Raw genomic sequence first — 22,064 nt, forward strand, 5'->3', positions numbered from 1 at the left:
TCGAGAGTCGGCTTAATGCGGCTCCCACCCCTCGACCGCAGTCGTAAATTTAGGGTTTCATAAAACCAGATCCGAGATAAGACACAGTGCGGAGAGCGGAGCGTCCCGGATCAAATGCGAATGCGAATAGCGCAGCCTCCTCGCCTCGCTCGCTCATAGACAATAAAAATAACACCCGCGCATCTGCGCCCGCCATTTACATCGATGCCACGAAATTTGTCTTGTTTACATAAAATACGTCCGAGCGATAGCGATCAAGGGATTCGCCAGAACTCGCGCCCAAAAAAGAAATATGTCATTTTCACGGCGAAATACGCACTGGCCGAAATGCGAGGCCGTGCCAAAGCCTCGGCTAGAAAAAAATAAACAAAGTAAACTGTCAAGAGGCGTACAAAGGGAGCATTATGATTTTAACAAGTTTCGGAATTGTTCCACTATTATGAGGTGTGTATTATGCTTTCTCGGCTATAGTACGGGTATTTGGGCGCCTTTGTGGCTCGGTATTGACAAATAACGAAGATTTACTTCGAATGCAAAAATAAAGGGGGATTAGAGAGAGTGTATCTTTTTTTCTCTGAGTTAAGAGGCGCCACTGGGCTGGCATTGCATTAATCCTGGCACGGCTTACTCGTGCTTTGTAAGGTGCAAGTAAAGGCATTGTTAATTATTGAAATGGAAATTGAAATGCTATTAAGAACTATGAAAGCGGGTTGTGCAACGTAACAATAGGAGTCTTTGTCTACACAATGCACGAATAAGTACTTTTAATATAAGTTTAAGTATCTAGTTTTATTCTACTTATTATTTTACTTACTCCACTGGCGCAGCGACTCAAAGTGGGTTATTCTCCGTCACGGAGATCGACAAATTGTTGGATAATGTTTGATTAACCTATTGGTTTAGTTGTATAAAAGCCACTATTTAACACGGGCCGTATTATAAAACGAAAATCTACAATATCTACGCAACGTCGAAGGCCAAAACGAAGTAACTGTTGTAAAAACATAAATGACCAGTACCAACCTTAAGGATACAAGAGTGTATTTATAAATGCAAATATTTTAATGTATGGATGAATAGATGGATGGATATTTGTTAGATGGAATGTCCTGATCGGCTGCATGGATTTCGTTGGAATTTGGCACAGATGTAGAGCAAAGTCTGGAAGAACACATAGGCTATTTACTGAGTTTTTTTTAATACCGCGCGGAGGGAGTTGCGGGCGATAACTAGTACAGGTATAAAGGTTTGAAGAAAAAAAATCAAGATTGTCTTTCTTTTACCTAGGACATAAACCCGCCTTAGTGTATTTAGCTCCGAAAAAGGGGTTGTAGGCTGAGCTATGTGTCGGGGACATATATTTAAAGCTTCAGTAGATAGGGGTGCAATAATTTTGACAATGACTAGCAGCCTTACCCCGGCGAGGCGTAGGCGCGGGGCGGCGGGGCGCGCGGGGGGCAATCTGCGCACTAAATCACGCTACGAATAAAATTTATGGCGCCGAGATAAAAACTCGCAGCTTTTCTCTTTTACGTTCCTTCCCCGGCGCCCCCTCCCTCGCGCCTTGCACCCCGCCCCCCGCTCGGAAAATCCATAGGGATTTTTCCAAGTGTTCCGGCGACGGACTATGTGGGGTCGGAACGATTTTGTTTTATGATTATTGCCGGCTGCGATGTTTTGTTTGCTAACTTGCACTGATAAGGGATACGTACGAGATTGTCTCGGCTGGACTCGATTTTTTTGTCAGAGCGTAGCATTACGGCGTCACGGCTGACTCGAGGGTTCTCTGAACTTATTAGCTCGCAGACGTAAACATTATCAACGTTTTATTTCATATAAATTGCTTCGTTTGAATTATAAAACTGTTAGCTTGTGATGAATTTATTAATTTTATTATTCCCAGACGGGTTTATTTACCTTTTGTTTGTGTATTTTACCTCTTTTATTCGTACTAAAACAATACTCAACGTTAATATGCAAGTTAATTTTTCGTTCGTATTTATTTACAATTTTTAGACTCTCTGACATGAATATGCAATTAAAGAAATTAATTTATTGTGCAGGTAAATTCCATACAATATTTTGTATAAATTTGACTTATTCGAATTATTTGAAAACGCTTAGACGTGATTTTTTTTTAATTATCTAATATCACTTTACAAGTCTTGCATTTGCGTAATGAAATCATCATGCAAATCTTAAATAAGTTATCGTTAATATTTATTTGACCGCTAACGGCTAACTAGTATAATTAAACAATTCAATATAAAATTAATAACAAAACTAGCAGAAGAACTTATAAAATGGGTTGTCATGGCCTAATCTTACTATCGTACCATCGCATTAATACCATGTAAGAAGTAAGGACATAGTCATTTTGAGTCAACTCATAAAACCCTTTTAAACCTTATAAATGTAATAACATTGTCGCGGTCGAGGAATAGTATTAGGAAAAAGAAGTGTACGAGATGTAAATGTGATTTTGACTACCGAAACTTGTATACATATCGTGGTCCTTGTCACTCTCTTCTAAAAAAACAGAGACAACAATGTTTTGCAATACTTCAATACTTTCTCCGATAACATAGTAAATACTAAGCTATTCTCAATTAATTAAGAAGCTTTTAGAATTTAACGTATGAAGAATTAAACAAGTACTCTTAATCGAGCATAAACTGTCTCAGCTAACGGAATTTAGTGTTGCCCGTTTGGCCAATCGCCCTACTTACCAATCGGCTCAATGAGAAAAATTCTTTGGGCCGATTAATCAAACAAGAAACACCTACAAAAATCGATATACGGATAGGTTTTCCGTAAGTTTGTAATTCCCTGAATTATCTTATAATACAAATATACGTAAATATTATTTTTTTTACGTTTTATAAGCTAGCGCTTGACCACGATCCCACCTGGTGAAGTGGAGATTTGGTCGAAAGATGGTACGCGCTAGCTTAGTAAGTGCCTATTTGTTCAATGTTGAGAGTTCATGTAGAAATAATAATTGAAATAATATAAAGAATAAAATGTTTATTAAATTTGTTTACGCAGTGGGAATTCATAGTAACTTGAACAGAAATGTATCGTGCAATCTATCGGAGTGTTTTCTTTCAAACGCCATTGTGACGCGATATTACCTACGGCCGACTTTGCCGACTTTTTACCGCTCAATTTCAATATTTTAAAATTATTTAAGTCATTTTGAAACTGTCGAATTGTATTTAATAATTATGGAATCTGTTACAAAAATCTGCTATAAAAAACGTATGTTTATAAATACGGCCTTTGTGTTACCACCTGTCATGATGTCGCTTGAAATTAATTAGTAGCCTAAAGAAAGAGACAACGAATTGAAAATTCTTTATTGTAATGAATATTTTAAATATTTGCTACTATAATTATTATTAAAGTATAGACATATAATCTTATTATGTTGTAAAGTAACAATAATTAAGGTGAAGCCTTTGTTTAATTTTTTTTTGTCAGTACACTGAAACAGCTGCAAAGAATTTCGAATTTCGAATCCGATGCTTAAATTCTGTAGGAATCGCATCACAAAAAATTCTCACATTCATGTCACGCCGATTGTTTTACTTATCTGTACTCAATCAGTGTTTACAGTATGACGACGCCGTGATCCACGTCAAAATAATGTCCTTATTAGACTACAAAGCGACGGCTCAAAGGAGACACGGCAAAAACTGACAAAAATAACCGCAGCGAACGAGAGATTACTCGAGAGCAAGGCCATCTGGGGATATTGAGACCATCTAACACGAGATAGCTTATCGCACCATCTCGACTCAGATTTTGTGAAGAAAAAGCGAAAGAAAAGACTTCTATTTATAGATGAAGAGCCATAGAGTACGGAGCGCACGCCACAATCGCATTAGGTCGGCGGCTGTCGAACGACGATGATTTGAATTTCCATTGTTTATGGTGGCAGACATGTGTCAAAGTTCGATTGGAATTTAAATTCGGCTCCTTTGTTATTAGTTTTTTTTGTTGAGTTGTAAACACGGCACCGTGATGTTCCAATTGGGTTACCGGCTTTGCCGATGGAAGGTTGTATCTATGACTTCACTCGTAGCCGGAATGATATTTTTGACATCGGTATGCGGTATGAATAATTACGAATCATGTTCCGAACGGACCGATAGCTGCGCGCTTTTCTTTTCTATTTTCACCGAGGTAATAATAATTCAAAGTGGACATAGCATCGACGTCGGAATATCAAAGCGAACGGGCATCTGCTAAATTACCAAACTCGAAGCAGTCACAATCAGAAGCGAGGCGAGGGCGCAACACAAAGCGTCTACCATTTTGTTCCGACACTTTTCAAAATTGGAACGTGACGGTCGCAAGCGCTCCCGACCAGAGACAATGACACGAAAAGGAAAAATATAAACGGCCCTATTTAAAATAGGGGGTATCGCTACGTCAGACATTTTAAATCGCGTCACGATTTCAAGGAATATTGATTTATCATAATTCATAGTACTGGCACGACAAGGTCGAGTTTGGCTTGCGTATATAGGTGACATAAGTCGTTGTAGAGTATTCCGTTGTTAATTTAAAAGTGCGTTCTTGAACCCTTTCAGAGGCATTGTATCTTTGTGCGCTTTGTACGGGAGATGGTTTATCTGCCTCGCGAGGTACATAAGTGCTGTTTTTTCATTCCGTAATGCTTTTACATTTCAAAGGGGTTAAATGTTATTCAGACTGGCTGCCCGCTTAGAAAACGTGTGGGTGTCGTGGGGACCGGGAAATACTTATTTACTTATTCTCCTAATGCTTGTATGGTTACCGTCCTTTCCTATATGTTGAGTAGCTTTTTATGAAGCTCCTACCATATAAAATATGTATATGTTGTTCTATAAATGCTAGAGATTTCAATAGTAATGTGGACACAACGCAGAAGAAGTAATATTAAATAATCTGTAACTCAGTCTATCTCTGTTTGAATTTGTCATACTAACGAATATACCTATAAGAATACTAATATATTAAATCCGAATGCTTGGATGGATGGATGTTTGTTAAAAGCTCCAGAAGGGCGCAACGGATCTTAATGATATTTAGCATTGATATATAATAGAAAAGGTGTGCAAGAATATAGGCTAAGTATCAAGTCTTATTTATTTGCGCATGGACAAAGTCGCAGGCAAAATGTAATATTTATTACATCTTTTTAATTTCATACAAAACATACCTACAAGTTAAGTTTGATTTTCTATAAATAATTGATGTCGATTTTCCTGGCCTTATTCATCTTTTTGCCGTATCCATAAAAATCACAAAAAGTTTAGAACGGGTTATATAAAGTAAATTTGTACTACTATTCTTAATTAATGAGTATTGTTCTTAGTATTTTGCTTACCATTTAGAACAATCTTGAAAGAATTAGGGACAAAAACTGTAACAATGTTTTTATGTATATTATTTTAAAAATCCGTATAGAATCATCGTTAATACATAGATATTCATTATTTACCATTATGTTTTTTATATAAACTTCTTTATTAAATCTTAGCGGTGGCAATATGTTAAATAGTGATAATTTTGTAGAAACTTATCTTATACTATATATTTTTAAGAATATTCAGCCATATTACACCTGCCTTTACAGTTTTTATTGAATTTATTAAAATATATTTAATGGTTTCACCAGTCCCCACTAAATAATAGGTGAAGTAATAACAAATTAACATTATTGCAGTGCCAAAACCATCATTACTTAATTTAATGAGTTCCTTTCGTCGTATAACGGTAATAACGTCAGCTAAATTACATTACTCATAAAGTAACCCTTTTATTGCTACTTATTGAGATATTCAATCGCATCTGTTTCGTTATTTACGAAATAAACAATATTTTTTATTAAAACTTACAATTGTATGATAATGACCATACATATAACAGTTTTATTTATCAAGAAAGTTTATTTCTACTTCGTTAAAAGGTTGCCATTCAGTATCGAACATATTTCATCATCATTCAGTTATTTACAAAGCTCTATGATAGGAGTTATCCATTAAATATTAATGCTTTTTATTGCCATCCGTCTAAAGCATACATGAGCAATTGATATTTACAATCATAACAGAGTGGAGCTAGCATCGGCGGACATCCATAACGAAATACAAAAATGCGCCCATTGTTAACGTCTCCCGCCGCCGCACCACACCGCACCGCCATCCATCAGCCGCGGCGCGCGCGCGACTGACGCACACCACCGCACGCTACTCGCCCGCCCAAAAAGAGAAAAAGAAAATTTTAAAAAGAGAACACTCCCATCGCGCTCGACAGCGCCGCCCCGTCCACCGCCCGCCACTAAGCTAGCCAATAGGAAGCCGGCGGGTGAGGAGCCCCGCGCCGAGCACGTCCGAGCCCGCCCGAGCGAGCGCTCACAACAAAAACGTCACACGACTAGTTTAGTGTCGGGTCGCGTCCCAAAGAGGCCGCTTCCCGTGCCGCGACACCGTACCGCGAGGCTTGCCGCGCCTGCGCACTCACATCCACTATATCTCAAACAAAACATTGTTATCCCGTTTCCATCTGACCGTTGCAAACGCTCACCCTTCGATACGATCACGTCTTGTGACTTGTTGTGATTTTATTAATTTTCGCACCAAACAATCCGTGAAAATGGACCCGCGAACGGAATGGAGCGTACAATTACAGTGTGTTTATATATCTCTACGTTTACAGTGATAATAAGTGATAGTGATCGACATTTGAGTGATAACCACCGCTCACGGACATTTAAGGTAAAATAATAATTATTTATCTTGAACACATTACTTAAAGCTACTGTAATATTTATAAAATAACTCAGAAATCTATGTAGAGGTAACTTGAAATTGCTAATATGTTCAGCAGAACTGAACCTTATAATATTCAAGACCCTACCTACAAAACTACTCGTTGATTTGACTAAATAATCCATTAAACAAGAATTTATAGATGCAACGCTTTGTTATAGGAAATAATTTCTTTAAACATTCAATTTCCTAAAACTCTCAAGTCTTCATTGATTTCAATACTTCTATTGAAATGAAAATAAAGATATGTATATTTAGAACAATCTAAATATAATCTACATTATCTGGTTACTTTAATAAAGAAAGACATTGATAAGTCAAGTACAGTGCACGCCCGACGGTAACAATTTGTAACTATATGACGATCAAATTAATTTTCTTATAACTAATTATTACACAATTAGACTGTAGTTTTAAAATAAGAAAACCAAAACGATTTTTATTTGTTTTAAATTGAAATTGGAAAATATTATATTTCGTGAAGAAAAAAAACATAACTGCCAGTATTAAAAATATCTTTTAATAGATTTGATATAAAATTTACTATCGAAAAAAAGGAAGAAATGATTTTATATTATTTTAAGTATTTTTGTATGCGGTAGGAATGGGCATATATTGGATTAAGAAAAAAAAATTTTATATTAAAATTGGATTCTCTATATAAAAGACATAAACGTGTTTCTTGTAGACAAAATATTTGATTATGTTTAAGACTGTTATTTGTTTTAATATTCATAAAAAAAGTTGTTTTTTTAAGAATATAGCTTGTTAATAAATTTATGAATTTCTTCCATCTATTTTTATAAGAAATTTAATATTTGAGTTTTGTTTGTACATATTTATGTTTGTGAGTTATAATCTTAATTATGGTAAACATTTAAATAATTGTATTATACCGTAGTTATAATTATAAATATATATTTTTTATATATAATTTGCTTAAATAATGCCAACGTACAAACTTTGAAGCCTTATAATAATTTATAGGAAATTAAACAAATAAAGTATTCGATGACATCTCTTTTTCTAACTTCAAATGTTATAATAATAAATATTTTAACTGGATATGCAAAAGGCATCCGTACCGAGCAATGTCTCGTCTATATATCTTATTTACTTTTAAGAATTCTAACTTGTTACGAATAAGAACATACGCGACCAACAAATCAATGTCAAAGTCGAGGCTTCTGTTTTTAGTATAAAGAGTTTCGACTGTCTCGACTTCTATAAATTCATATTGATATCCTTTTCATCCTCTGTGAAAAAATGGAGACAGCAACATGTTTTATTACTAGTGTTACAGTCGAATTCGGTAAGCGTAATATTTTGGGCCGTTACGATTGGCCGCCATGACAGTTCGCGTTCGAAATTTGAATGCGGCAAAGATGCGCAAACGCTGGCCCATCGATTAGCCGTCGATAAGGCTAAGCGTGTGTGCGTCGGCTATGTAAATGGTTTCCGCTGATTTTATATATGTTAGCCGTATCCTGTCGTACGTACGATTTTAATAAATCAAATAATATCGGATTAATGTTAAAGCAGCTCACGGATCAAGTTCACTAACATCGACGACAATGTAAATGTGGCCTTGTAGGCATGTCGCTTTTAAATTATTAACATTGTATGGATATAAAATTTTGCATCGTTATTTGTTGAGCTTTATGGTTGATTCTTCAAAGCACCTGTTAGATATTTTACAATCAACTTTAGCCTTTAGAAGTTTTCCTGCTATACAGCTTTGATATAGCAATTTAATGATATATATATACATATCTATATTAAATTTTATATATAGTTGGGAATATAAAAGATATATTTTGTACCTAATATTTATAATAGTTCTTATTTCTTTAATTTTTCTAGTACTTTAGTAAATTTAACTTCATACTCATCACTTTTTAGTTCTTAAGACTATGAATAGGTTAGGCTAAAGCGATTAATTCCACGCTTCAAGTTATTTGCATGCCTCGTAAGGAGCTTGACTTTTTTATAGTTAGGAAGAATAATTTGTTTCCCTTCCCCCTGTCTATGGGCAAGTAATTATAAAACATACTACAGACTAGCCGCTAATGCTTCTATGTCCGTATTAGGTAGTACCAATTACAAAGGAATTATGAATTAAACGTTTAACTTATTTAATAAGGCGTGAAATTATTAATTAAAACGTTAAGAATTGTTATGTTTTTTCCTATTTTTAATTGTTAAAATATTTGCTTTTCATTCTTATGAATATGAAGTGCCAATAGCCTAATGGTTAAGGGTTATAGCCGATAACGTGGGTTTGAATCCTGCCGTCCAACTATTATTTAAACCGTAACTTACCACGATTTTAATCGGAACGGTAACATAATGGTGGAAATATTACTGTCACCCGAGAATCTGTCCGCGCGGAATTAAAAAAAAAAAATTAGTAGCCTATGTGTTCTTCCAGGCTATGCTCTCTATTTATACCAAATTTTAGCGCGATCCGTTCAGCCGTTCTAGAGATACCTTTAAACAAACATCCATATATTCATCCAAACATTCAATTTTATAATATTACTTAAATTTAAAACAATTTTAAAAGAAAAAAAATGTAAGACGGATTTATGATTAAGAATTAAATTTATAAATCAATATGTTGAAGTGTTTATAGATATGAGGAGTGATATCTTTTGATTTGTTTCATATTATCATTGATTGATATATTTACATCGATTACATTTGTGCCGTATGTGCGTAATAAACACCAATTGATATCATCGTGATAGTTTATCAGTATGGTTACCGGGTAATATATGACCTTCGAGTAAATATTATATTATTTATTAATTTAAAATATTGACTTGTAATGTTACTTCTTACTTATCCTACTAATATTATAAATGAATGTTTAAATGGATGTTTGTTTGAAAGTAGCTCCAGAATGACTGAACGGATCTCGATGAAATTTGGTGAGAATGTAGAACATAGTCTGGAAGAACACATAGGCTACTAATTAAGTTTTTTTTTTAATTACGAGAGAACGGGATCGCGGGCGACAGCTACTTCTGTTATAATTTTGTCCTACTTGTTAAACAAATTACTAGACATAAAGCAACAGTAGTACACCTTTGTTCTTATTATTGATACATATTTATGGTTACTCATCTTGAGGCCTATATTGGGGGGTTCAGATATAACTTACTGAGAGTTTTTAATTGTAATAACATTAAATGATTAAAAAAAACATGTTTAAAATTTTTATTATATAATACATTTTTAGTAAAATGTAATCCTCTTATTGATATTTCTATTAAGTTATTGATTTGTCATTCAATGTAAATAAATAAATGTATTCTGACATATCTATATCTATCTAATCTTTGACCTCTCACTGTATCTTACTGTAAACTGGTAGCTTTTGATTTAAGACTTAACAATTATTTATATTGTCTCACAGACAGCTATTATCTGTTAAATGAATTTCTAAACGCTCCGATAAACGTCAATCGACGGATTAAACGTTGTCCAATAAAAAACTGAAGCAGGTCCCAATAAATTATTCAATCTGGTGTTCATTTTAAAAGGCATCGATCAAGCCCTATCGGTGGCGCGTCGGCGATACAAAAATAACACGCGCCTCTGTTACTCCCGTCAAAGATTAACTTTAAAACGCTTACGCACCTAACACACTGTTATACGAAAGCGGAACGGTATCGAAATAGGAATTCCGCTCCGCAATCATGTCGTAAATCTGTGTTTTATGTCCAACAAATTAGTTAGTAAAAAAAAAATTGCCAACAGCAAAATCGCGAAACAAAAGCGAATCGCAACGTCACCAACACTTATACTAAGCATATATAACATAAACTAAGCAAAATTTCGCTTTCTAGGTAGTGTTTCGTTTCGTTTCGTTTACAATCCACTCTAGATTTGCGGCAGTGTGATAGGGGCGTTACGGATGATCTTTTTTCGTGGCCCAACATTGTTTTAGAAGACCTCTCTAATCCCCACCGTTTCGACACCTCAAGACTGGGTATTATTGTCTGGTACATCTTTAATCCTAGCTAATGTGTCTGTAGTCTCATATTACCTATTTTAAAACTCGGATTATAGCTGTGAAATTCATAAACAAAGACAATCTTGTTTTAAAGTAGTTAGCAATATATGAACCTTATTATTAAAAATGCTTTAAGGTTTAGATTGATTTATTAACTTTGGGTACAAGAAATTAATTTAAAATAATAGTTTAAAAATTTCAATGTATTTCCATTGGTCACAGAAACTTTTATGGTATTATTAAATATCCAGGACAACGATTTCAAACGCAAAATTATATAAAAATGTATAACTTAATACATTGAATTGGTTCGATTTTCAAAATTGTATTTAATTTGTGATTATTTCTCATATTAAGTCTAGCATATCGGACAAAAAAAATAATGAGATTGAATGTGAATGGCTACAAAGGAGGAAGACCAAAAAAGTATGGAATGACTGTGTTAAAGAGGATATGCGTAGGAATGGGGTAGATTCGAATATGACGGCTGATAGAGATGTATGGAGGAGTAGTACATACTGTGCCGACCCTCGATAGGGATAAGGGCAGTTTGATGATATCGGACACACATTATTATCATATTTTAAAAGATATTTATATAAACTTTCATTATTGTTATTAAAAAGAAATTATGTTATAAAATTATTGCAACGCCTGAACATAATATTTTATTTTAATATTTAAAATATAAAATCCTTTAAATATATTTTGTTTTACATGGCCTATTATAAAAAAAAATAGTTTTGTAGATCGCCAGAGGTTATCTTAGTTAGAATCACGATAGTGGGTCGAGATAATGTCGAACACATTTTTTTAGATTTGGGCCTAAACGAGCGAGGCCCGGAGGTCCGAGAGGAATCAATTATCTTAATTGGGAGCTGGTCTAATCTTATTAGGAGTACGCAGTTAAGTTGCGAGGTGTAAGCCAACATGTTTGTATTGTAACACTATTATTATATGATACTATTAATTTTTAATGAGCTACGGAATTTTAGTCGGATTTTTTTTAAACATTTTTTATTTAAAAATGTTTAAAAAAAATCCGACTTAATTTTTTTTTGGGTTTTAAAATCGGAATATCATTTATCTATGGGAATATTAGTAGGAATACTATTAATATTATAAATGCGTATGTTTGAATGTTTGTTAGAAGGTATCTCCGGTACGGCTTCATGGATCTTACTGAAGTTTAGCATCGATGTAGAACATAGTCTGGAAGAACATAGAGGTTACTAATGAAGTTTTTTTATCTCGAGCGGATAGAGTTGCGGGCGACAGCTAGTAAATTAATTATTTTAACTAGTCCTGTCCATGGGTTCAGAGACCTAAATCCCTGTTTATAACTTATTGTTATTTTTTTCAAAGATGAGACAAGGATGACGATATGTTTAACCAGAGTTTTAGAAACTAATGGTGAGATATAAAAATGTGGTGTTGTGTTTTAATTTAGTATATAATATTAAATATCTTTGAAATTCAATAATTCATGATAAATAATAATTTATTTACTGAAGTTTTTAAAAACATTGTATAAGCATAGTTAAAGCGGCGTTCGTATTAAAAGACGGTAATTTAATACTGCGGCGGAGGTATCGGACAGCTAAGAGGTTTTTTTACACCTCTAGCACTGTCATTATGTTGCGTGTCATAGATTCAAGTACTATGGCGCTTTGTATCAAGTTGAATGTTAGTTTTCACGAATTGGTTTGCAAAAATTTTTAAGTTAAAAAGATTCTTTATTGTGTTGCCTTTATGCTAACTACGTTGAAGCTGATTTAAAAAAAGAACTAAGATTTAAAGTATGAATGCAAATCGTTTTTTTTACGTAATTAGCTGTAAATTATAATAAACTTTCGTTGTAAAAGTAAATAAGAAAACATTTACAACGAATATCGTTCTTAATAACCCAATACAATAAATATTGAAAAAAAAGCAATAAAATAAAGAACGAAACCGCGCGCAAAATTATAGTTCTTATCACTGATATCGAGTTATGGGCAATCAGCAATGATTTACAATGTCGAGTGTGCTACTGCGCATCGTGCGATCACACGGGCGAGATTCCAATGATTTAGATGCCGATACAGGCGCCTGCAGTGGCGAACGTTCTTACAGGTTCGTCGATGGCGTGCATGCAAATTTAGATCTTAATGACAAATGGTAACAGATATTGTCTGCTCCTTTATTCCGAGCACACGCATTGCGCTCGGTTTCCTGTTACATTTGCTGGATTGACTTTGCAGTTTGGAATCGATACTTGAGATTAAATCTTATAACGCAATCAAATAGAAAAAGGTAGTAGTCCCTGTAAGCTTCAATATTATAACAAACTTAAAACAATTGACTGCAACAAGGATTAAATAAACAAATGAAAGAGTAGGCAAATATAAAATCATTGTGGTGTATTTCAACGAGATTTCATGAAGTTGTAGAGTATTCTTGTAAAAAAAGAGAAAAAAATAAAAATAAAAATGTATTTACATTTGAAGGTTGATTCTTGCTTTACTGTTAGTAGTAAAATAAATAAACACAAATAAGTATTGTTTGGAAGAGAATCCGAAAATGTAACGGTGTGTTGACCCAACACTGGGCTTACTATAGTGTAGACGTTTGTCACTCACGATTCATTTCCCAATCCGGTAATAATAACGAAGTAACGGCCCGAGCCGAAGTTCCTGAGGGAATCCTCGAGCTTAGTTACTCTTAAACGAGGTTTAGGCTAAGTGCCATCTGCGCTCGGCCACCTGAAGCCCGGTGAAGCTGTAAATGCCTCCTCAAGGCAAACAGTGGCAATTCAGTCACAAAAAAATCACGATTCATTCTGATACTGGACTTTGTAACGAAAGCACGTCATTCGCGCCAAAGGATTCTAAATAATAATGTCTAAAAGTGAGTACTGTATTTTACGCGTGACTCTTAGACTATAACCTTAGTATGAGAAGTAACCAGTAAGTAAGAAGAAGTATGTTCACGATGTCACACTATACAAGTACGTGTTGCAATCGATCACGGTATCAAGTACATGGTTCAATAGAACCTGTTAAATGTACTTGATCTGAGTAAATAAAGTTGTGGGTCTCAAATAAACGTGCGATCTCTAGACGTTGTTAGAGAGAACATAATATTTCTTTATAAATTACTATTAGAATTAAATTAAAAAATTATAATGAAGTCTTGATCATTTTGTTGTTGTAAATAAATGATTTAAATTTGACTTGAATTTTGAAACTAGTTTTAGGATATTTATACGATTTTAAACTCAAGTTTGTATTATGTTAAATTAGTAATTGAAAACACAATTAAGAATTATGTTTAAATTGCAGAATGAATAGGATGTTCTAGGCCAATACGAGTTCATATCATTAAAAATATTTTGTTACTTTGTATTTATCAAATCTTTCTATTTTAATCAAGTTGCTAGCTTATATAATAACATTTTTGTAAGTTATTATGACAATATTTGAACCTTGAAATTATTTTATAATTGATAAAAGACGTTCAAATAATTTATTAATAGGCTCTCGAACTCCTCGCGGCGACTTATCTCATTGCTTATCGTTGATATTACCAGGAAATCGTACGAAATGAAGACAATTTGCGATAAATATGCGATTTCTTTTTATTTTATCAGCAAATCCTTTTTTCAGTCGATTGCCAGATAGCGGCGTTACCGGTTGTGATAGATCTTTTATTGTCCTAGCTTTGGTACTATTTTAGATTATCGTCGAGTCAACAGATCACATCTTATCGTTAACTGGTGAGATTCAATTTTCAAGTGTTCTCAATATCGCTAGAGGATTAAGCGCTTTAATTTTCAATATTGTGTAATCATGTGTTATCATAATACGTATTTTTTCTTTTATTACAATGATTTGTTAATATATGCTTAAGTCATTATTGTTATGTATACTGTATAATTTTTATTACTCCTGGCTTTATCCCAGTGTTTTATAAAACGCGCACAAGGTTTTATAAATCTTAATGTTTACTCCTTATTTTTAAGTCCAACCGTCCGCTTACATGGAAGGTATAAATAAAAACAAATTATTTATTTTTAAACAAAAGAAAAATTAAAATGCAAAGTTATTTGAATTTTCACGATTTTATAATTTGCAATTTTTTAGTTAAATCACAATTTTAGTTATAGAAATTGTTTAATACGTGTTTGATCTTTGTGATATAACATTTACGTGCATACAATAACGTCTTACTTATCTCGTCTTATCAATACTTAAATCGGTAAGATGCTATTTCAAGCCATTTTCATTTAATTTCACAAAAATGTAAAAAGAAAAATAATTGTTTCTGTTTTTAATAGAAAGAATATTGGAATACTCAAATGTATATTTTATTATTCTTTACACTTGTATTGACAACGTTATTTTATAAGAAAAGGGGGGTAGTTTTTTTATTTTTAATATCAGTCTGTTACCGACAGGTTAGCTTGTCTTATTAATATAATAGAATTAGTTACTTTCTTTATACTTTTTAATTGAAGTGTACATAATAATTAGTAGCAATAAGGTATTTAAATGATTACATTTATTGGCTATTAGCATTCAATTAAAGTCAATAGGCAATAATAATTTGAGACAGTGGGCGATAACGGCGATGCTATCAGCACGTATCCCTGACGTATCTTATCGCCGCACAAATTAATAGCAACAAATGTAGTTGCTAATACGGCTATTTTTAATCGCCAATGTTAATATAAGATGTGTTTAACATTCGTTAACGTGGCAACAATACTCTATGGCCGAAAAAAAATACGTGACATAAACCGAATTTTAAAACAAACCTTCTCTGTGAAGGTTCCAAAGAAAGTCTTTAATATTATGTTATCTATAAAAATAAAAACCTATACACATATTATAGATAAAATTGCAATGTCTGTATGTAATATGATAAAATATATTTTGTAAATATGGTGTTTTTGTAGCAGATAACGAAAACCATTTTTTTTAAATTTAGTCCATCAGTTCGCAAGGCCGCGTTTGTCCCGGGTAATCTCCGGGACGTTGAGTCCAATTTTGACGGGAAGGTAGTTGATGCACGCGGGAATATTTTAATTGTGATAATTTCGAAAGACAAAGTCGCGGTCGAACGCTTGTATGTTTATAAATATTTGTCTAAATATTTTGGTAATCTAAATAGCTTTTACTCTCATCAAACAAATTTAGAAGAACCAAGAATATGTACGTTGCAGATGTTAATGAATGAATTCAAGTGATTCCTATAAGATGTTATTTAAAAAAATATAGATCCTTATTCGGTATTGTATTTCAATAAAATAATATTACTGGCAACATTCTTATTAACAGCAAAGATAATAAAGACCAAGTAGTTCTTGAATGTTAAAGAATATGGGTATGTTTCTTCTTAATATATTGGAATTATAGATAAAAAATTAACACCATCTAGGCGATGATCAATAAAATACTTGTCTCTTATAAAAATGTTCATTAAGCGTATAGTCATTTAATAAAAAAAAACACATTTTAAAGCACAACACTATCTGTCAAATTCCAACGCCATGTTATACATATTGTTGTCTCTATTTTTTTGAAGAGAGTAAGAGGGATGAAAGACAGATGACAGATACCAATTGTGAGTTACGCTTGTAATCTAAAGGGGTAGTGGTAGGCAAAGATGACGGGCTGATAAATTTTACCTACAAAATAAATTCATCTAAAAGTTTTGTTCCTTTGTTTTGCATGTATGTCTAAACAAAATGGTCCTGCATTTTTCACGAAAGTAATAAGTTGACGTGATAGTGTCTATTTTAAATTCTTTGTATTATCAACTATTTTCATTATTGAAATTGCTGATAGATCTGTTATTCACATGTTTGACAAACAATTATAAAAAGCGTAATCATTGCGGGAGAAAAAGTGAACATTGTTGTGTTGTAGAAATTTGTAACAGTAGACTTCCATTGAACTAACACTTGTATCTATGCATCGTTTCATCCCTTATATTCCCTCTGATGAAAGAGAGACAACAATATGTGATATTAAAACTGTTACTACAGTAGAGATCTACGGTAAGGAATTTGATAAAGTATGCGTTGACTCTAAAGATTTTTTTATATGTTTTTCAAGAAAAACTTACGAGAATGTCGACAGCTTGCTTATCTTGTTGACATTGTCATTAATGTGTTTGTTCTTACGTTGTAGTAATATGTATTTAATTATTATTTTCAATAGGTTTTGCTTATATTTAGCTTTTCAAATAAACGTAGAATAGTCAAACGCTTACTAAAATATAGAGAACAAATGTATAGATTAGTATGCTTGTATTCAAAAGCAAATATTGTATTCATTTTATAATAAATCGGTGATTATTACGATTATTAAAGAGTTATAAACAAATAATAGACAGGATAATATGAAATGTCAATTGAATATGATTTCGACAATTCAGAATGTTGCTAGTGGCATATAACGTTCATTGTTTATGACGGAATTAAGAAATCCTAAATGCATACGACTGGATTTGAATTAAGCACAGATAAAATATTAAACATTTTATTTAATAATACAAAATAAATGCACAATTATGAGAAAATAGATATCTAATCGTACAACATATTTTATTTTCATTTTATTAAATACTAGCTGTTGCACGCGACTTCGTCCGCGCGGAATTAAAAAAAAATAGTAGCCTATGTGTTCTTCCAGACTATACATCTATTCCAAATTTCATCATAATCCGTTGAGCAGTTCCAGAGATACCTTCAAACATCCATCCGTCCCTTCATCAGATGGATGGATGGATGGTTTAGATGAAACATTCGCATTTATATGATTATATAATGATTAACATTTTTGTCTAAGATAAATCTTTTTAGATTTCTTGACTTAGCCTGAATTTAAAATTTTTATTATTAATGTTTAACATTATAATGTAATTTTGTTATATAATACTAAACAAAAAGAATACTAACTAACACCGATTAAATTATGGAAAAACACACTTTAGTATTTCTTTGATTTGAGTTTAAAGTGCGTCGTCTGTGGTCTTTACATAGTTAATTCTTTATTCAAGATGCGTATATGCAAATAATTATACGAGTTATTCTCCAGTAATTCTTAATTTAAATTTGTAGTAACAACTTTAATTACGCATAATAGGAATATAATGCTTTAAAAACAGTTGATAAAGAAATGCTTTAGTTTTGTAAATATATATTTATCTAATATGAATGCGGTTGTTTTTAATTGACAAAAGAATCGGTAGCCTTTGTAGATAGATAAAGCGAGTAACTTTGCGGGTACATTTGATACCTAGATATGGCGTATAGATAACTTTTGTCAAGTTTAGTGGCAATAAAAATCACGGCTCGCTTGGCTAACATGGCTTAATGTGCGGTTGGCCGTTATCGCGGCAGTATCAAGTGTTGTTTGTGGTATATCGCCTAATCAAATTGGGAGCGTATCGATATCTTCGGCATCTGTCGATAGCGCACCCGCACCACCTTAATCTTAATTGATTGTTACGTTTTGACAAAATACCGACTTAGGTACTGACGTTATGTTTTATTTGATCTACCTCAAATGTTTTTCTTTAAAAATCGTAAAGAAAACTTGGGGATTAAGTCGCTCCAAGTCTCTTTTACAAAGATAGCAATTGCTACTATGGAATTATAATGTTGGCCGTGAACTGAATTTGTTTTATACCCTAATTAAATAAAGAATTTGTTTGTGTGTTCTAGGATCGAGAATCGAAGATAGCTACAACGGAGTTTGGAATACAATGCTAAGAGTGGATGAGGACGAGATCTAGTTGTTGACTGTTGCGATGCGGATATCGGTGTGGACTCATAGTGCGTGTTTATAAAAGCGATGCATGGTTTGTGAGGCCTTGGCGGTCATGGACATGAGTGGCGAGGGCGGCGCGGGGGCCGGCGCGGGCGCGGGCGCTCTGCAGCAGCGCTGGTACGATGGCCGCGTCAACGGCAGCCCGGCCGCCGGCGACGTGGGCGATGCCAATGCCGACGGCTTCTTCCACTCGCCGCTAGAGGGTGGACACCACAGCCGCGCGCGGTACTACCACCAGCAAATGCACGCCCCATACTCCGCCGCTGTCGGATCGCACGGTAAGATTTACCTACCTCCTAGATACATATAAAATCTATTTTTTCACGATTAATTGATGAGTTTCTTTCTAAATAACATTAAATATGTTAAAAGAGAAAAGTAGCGTTAAAAATGAAAGGTGCAGCCATCAAAGTTTGGGCGATGTATGCTTAAATCTGGCTCGCCGACCGCTTTTTGTTCAGAAGTTGTGTACGCTAAAGTATGGTTGGCTTGACCACTAAAATTACAATAATGTTTACAACTTGTTACTTTGGTCGGAAGCTTCCAAAAAACTGGATTTAGACAACGTAAGTTGTTCCACTTCTGAACACCCTATTTGGTTTATATGATTGTGACAGGTCTTTTTCGCCACGTTTGAGATAACAAACGGTAACCCAATATAAGTATATATAAGTTGCTAACTAAAAGCATAAAATGCATATATTGTATACAATACAGAGGTGTGTGTAATTATATTAATGTTATGTGCATTGGATTCGTTCAAATTAATAAAATCCCTAATTAGCGGTAAGAGCCCAAAAATAAAACAGAATTTGTAAGATCCATATATCACGGCGATGTTTGTATATTTAAGGAGTAAGCAGAAGTAGCGGCAGTAACAATTAAATATGTGAAGCGGGCCAGCAATTCCGCGAGCGGCCCTGTCAGTATTTAAAGCAAATTGCGGCAGCGCGCGACCGCCCTTATCGCGCATCGGACGATATCTCTCCCGCACTCCACGATTAATTCAACAGAGCCGGCCGGTCAAAATTGCCATTCTGTAAGGTGACAGCTTAGGTAAACACCATCTAAAATGGGCCTCGACCGTAAAAGAAAAAAACATATAATCTGATGGTTTTTGTTTTTTCATTTGAGGTTTAAATTTAATGGCCGCTATAAAGTTTTTCGTGGAGACAGGTGGCTCTTCTTTAAAATTTAACTACTCGTTCCGAGCCGTACGAAACATCGTCTATAGGTGCGTCCTTAAAGACTAGATTGGCATGCGCGCGCCGCGACTAATTTATTGCTCGGTGCGTCGGTAGTGATGTGACACTCGAGAAACTGTGTCACTTCTCGGAATCGGAACTGGGAATCGATTTCGTCGCGTTCGCAGCAGTTACGTGGTGTATTTTATGTGTGTCCCCGCTTTAAACCGATTTTTGGCCTGTTTGTAAACTCGCTTCGTTATCGTGTTACGTCGAGGGTCACGCGGCGGCTTCTTCTCGTTTTGATTATATCTAAATCTGGTAAATTCATTTGTCGTCACACGGCACACGGCACGGCAGCGGCCGTCGTGATTACGTACGATAAAATTATGTGAAACATTGATTTTCTGCTTGTTTTTTTTTTATTTGAATTGTCAGCGTTCATCACAGATACGTTAATATACAGTAATAATTTTCTCGATTCTCAATACAATGTTGTATACGTTTGTATGATTGGCGAATCGGAGATCGTTAAATAAGTTTGGGCAACATCAAGGCTGCTATAAACCAGTGCGATGACAGAGGACGTTCAGTCTGCAACTTTTTATGGCCTTTGAATGTGTTGGCGGTCTCTTCACTAAAGGCATATCTACCAGATTATTTTTATTAATAATATGAAGGTTTGTTATTTGTAATATCACAAATATTTGCAAAAAGCAAGATATTTGGTATAAGTTTTATTATTTATAGTTTTTTCTTGCTTCTGTATCAAAACAAACTTATACGCCAATAAGACTTATATGTCTCCTTTGAAGAACATTTAGTAAAATACTTTGATCTTTGATAGCATTTGTATGATACGTATGTGGAAGGATTTAACATAATAATACCATTTAAGTAATTCCGTCACGATTAAGTTCAATGATTTGAATCAAGTTCCAAATCTCTTGAGCAATGTAAAACAAAACGTAGACTTCTACATTCCATGGATCCGAGCGTTTTTTTATAGTACGCAGTACGTTGTCGTAATAGGTGAGTGTAACACGATACAGGGCGAGGGCAACCGATTTGACACCGACTCTATAATTTATGGTTTGGTGACGCGATTGATGATATGGATGAAATTATTTATTTCACTCCATTTGAGATCACTTTTACGGCTTACTTTTTTTTTACCAAGAATGTATAAAAATCTAAAAGTATTCTTTATGGATATGTTAAAAAATATTAATCCGACCCTGTATGTGTTGAATTTCCCGTCTTATTTATTCTTTTTTAGTGGCAGTTAATTATTTATTTAGCTTTAACGTAATGAGGATTCAATGGTATAAGAATCAAAAGCAACGATATTAATAAAATATGATACGATCAAAATCGATATATGAAAATAACTGAGATGGTTATTATTTCACCTTTTTATGTTTAATATTTAAAAAATATATTAAAATGCAATTTTTCGTTGTGTGACAGTGACAGGCAGGCTATTAAAAGTTTTTTTTTTACTTAAAATAGAGTATTAGTGTTGCCAGAAGTATGATTTTGACGTAGTTAAATTAGTCTTAAATCTTATAAAATTATCTTGTATATATTTCATTATGACCTCAAATGTAACTTAATGATAAAACAATTTTAAGTAGCTTAGGTTTTATTTATCAGTGCCTATGCTATTAACTATGAATATGCCAAATATTTAGCACTAGCTGTACCCGCGGCTTCGCTTGTAGTACTCTCTACATCTTCTGGTAGCATTTTAATTTGTTAGGAAGTAAGGATTAAAGGAAGCCATGCTGCTAAATGTATAATAAAATAAAGGCATTTATGCAATTATGCGGTTTATATCGGACATTGATTTCACTCGTTTTAAGCAGCTATCTCGCTCGCACTTAAGTAAAGTAAAGAATACATATTAAAATCATCGAATCACCTAATTAAGCGCACATTTTATCGAATAACGGAAAAACATGACATTACTTTCAATTACCAATTAAAATGTAATAATATGAATTTAATATTTTTATTTAAATGTCTTAATATGAAAAAATATCAAAATAACGTAGTTAACACGTAAACACGTAGGTATAGATGCAAGAGAATTAAAATCCTTGTCTGTGGTTTAGTCCTCGTTGATTCCATTAACGAGTCTTCTTCAATTACCACGTCCATAGAGCAAAGTAAATTAATATGGTATTATCGAGAGCAATCATCACTATACCAATTA

The 22,064-nt window shown here is 33.7% G+C and overlaps 1 protein-coding gene across 4 annotated transcripts in view; it reads left to right on the plus strand.

Moving 5' to 3' along the window:
- Nucleotides 1-6,433: 6,433 nt before the first annotated feature.
- grn (GATA binding protein grain) overlaps nucleotides 6,434-22,064 on the plus strand; it is a 90,436-nt gene continuing 74,805 nt past the window's right edge. For 2 of the 4 annotated variants that reach the window (XM_013322697.1, XM_013322700.1), the window contains exons 1-2: nucleotides 6,434-6,767; nucleotides 18,557-18,940. In XM_013322697.1, coding sequence (XP_013178151.1) covers nucleotides 18,691-18,940 — 250 coding nt within the window. In that variant the 5' untranslated portion in view covers nucleotides 6,434-6,767; nucleotides 18,557-18,690. Of the gene's footprint in view, nucleotides 6,768-14,501; nucleotides 14,600-18,235; nucleotides 18,365-18,556; nucleotides 18,941-22,064 lie in introns of those variants that run through there. The other 2 variants (XM_013322698.1, XM_013322699.1) reach the window with 2 other exon arrangements.

The sequence above is a fragment of the Papilio xuthus genome, unplaced genomic scaffold (assembly GCF_000836235.2).
Source record: "Papilio xuthus unplaced genomic scaffold, Pxut_1.1 DF825928.1, whole genome shotgun sequence".
NCBI classification, from domain to species: domain Eukaryota; kingdom Metazoa; phylum Arthropoda; class Insecta; order Lepidoptera; family Papilionidae; genus Papilio; species Papilio xuthus.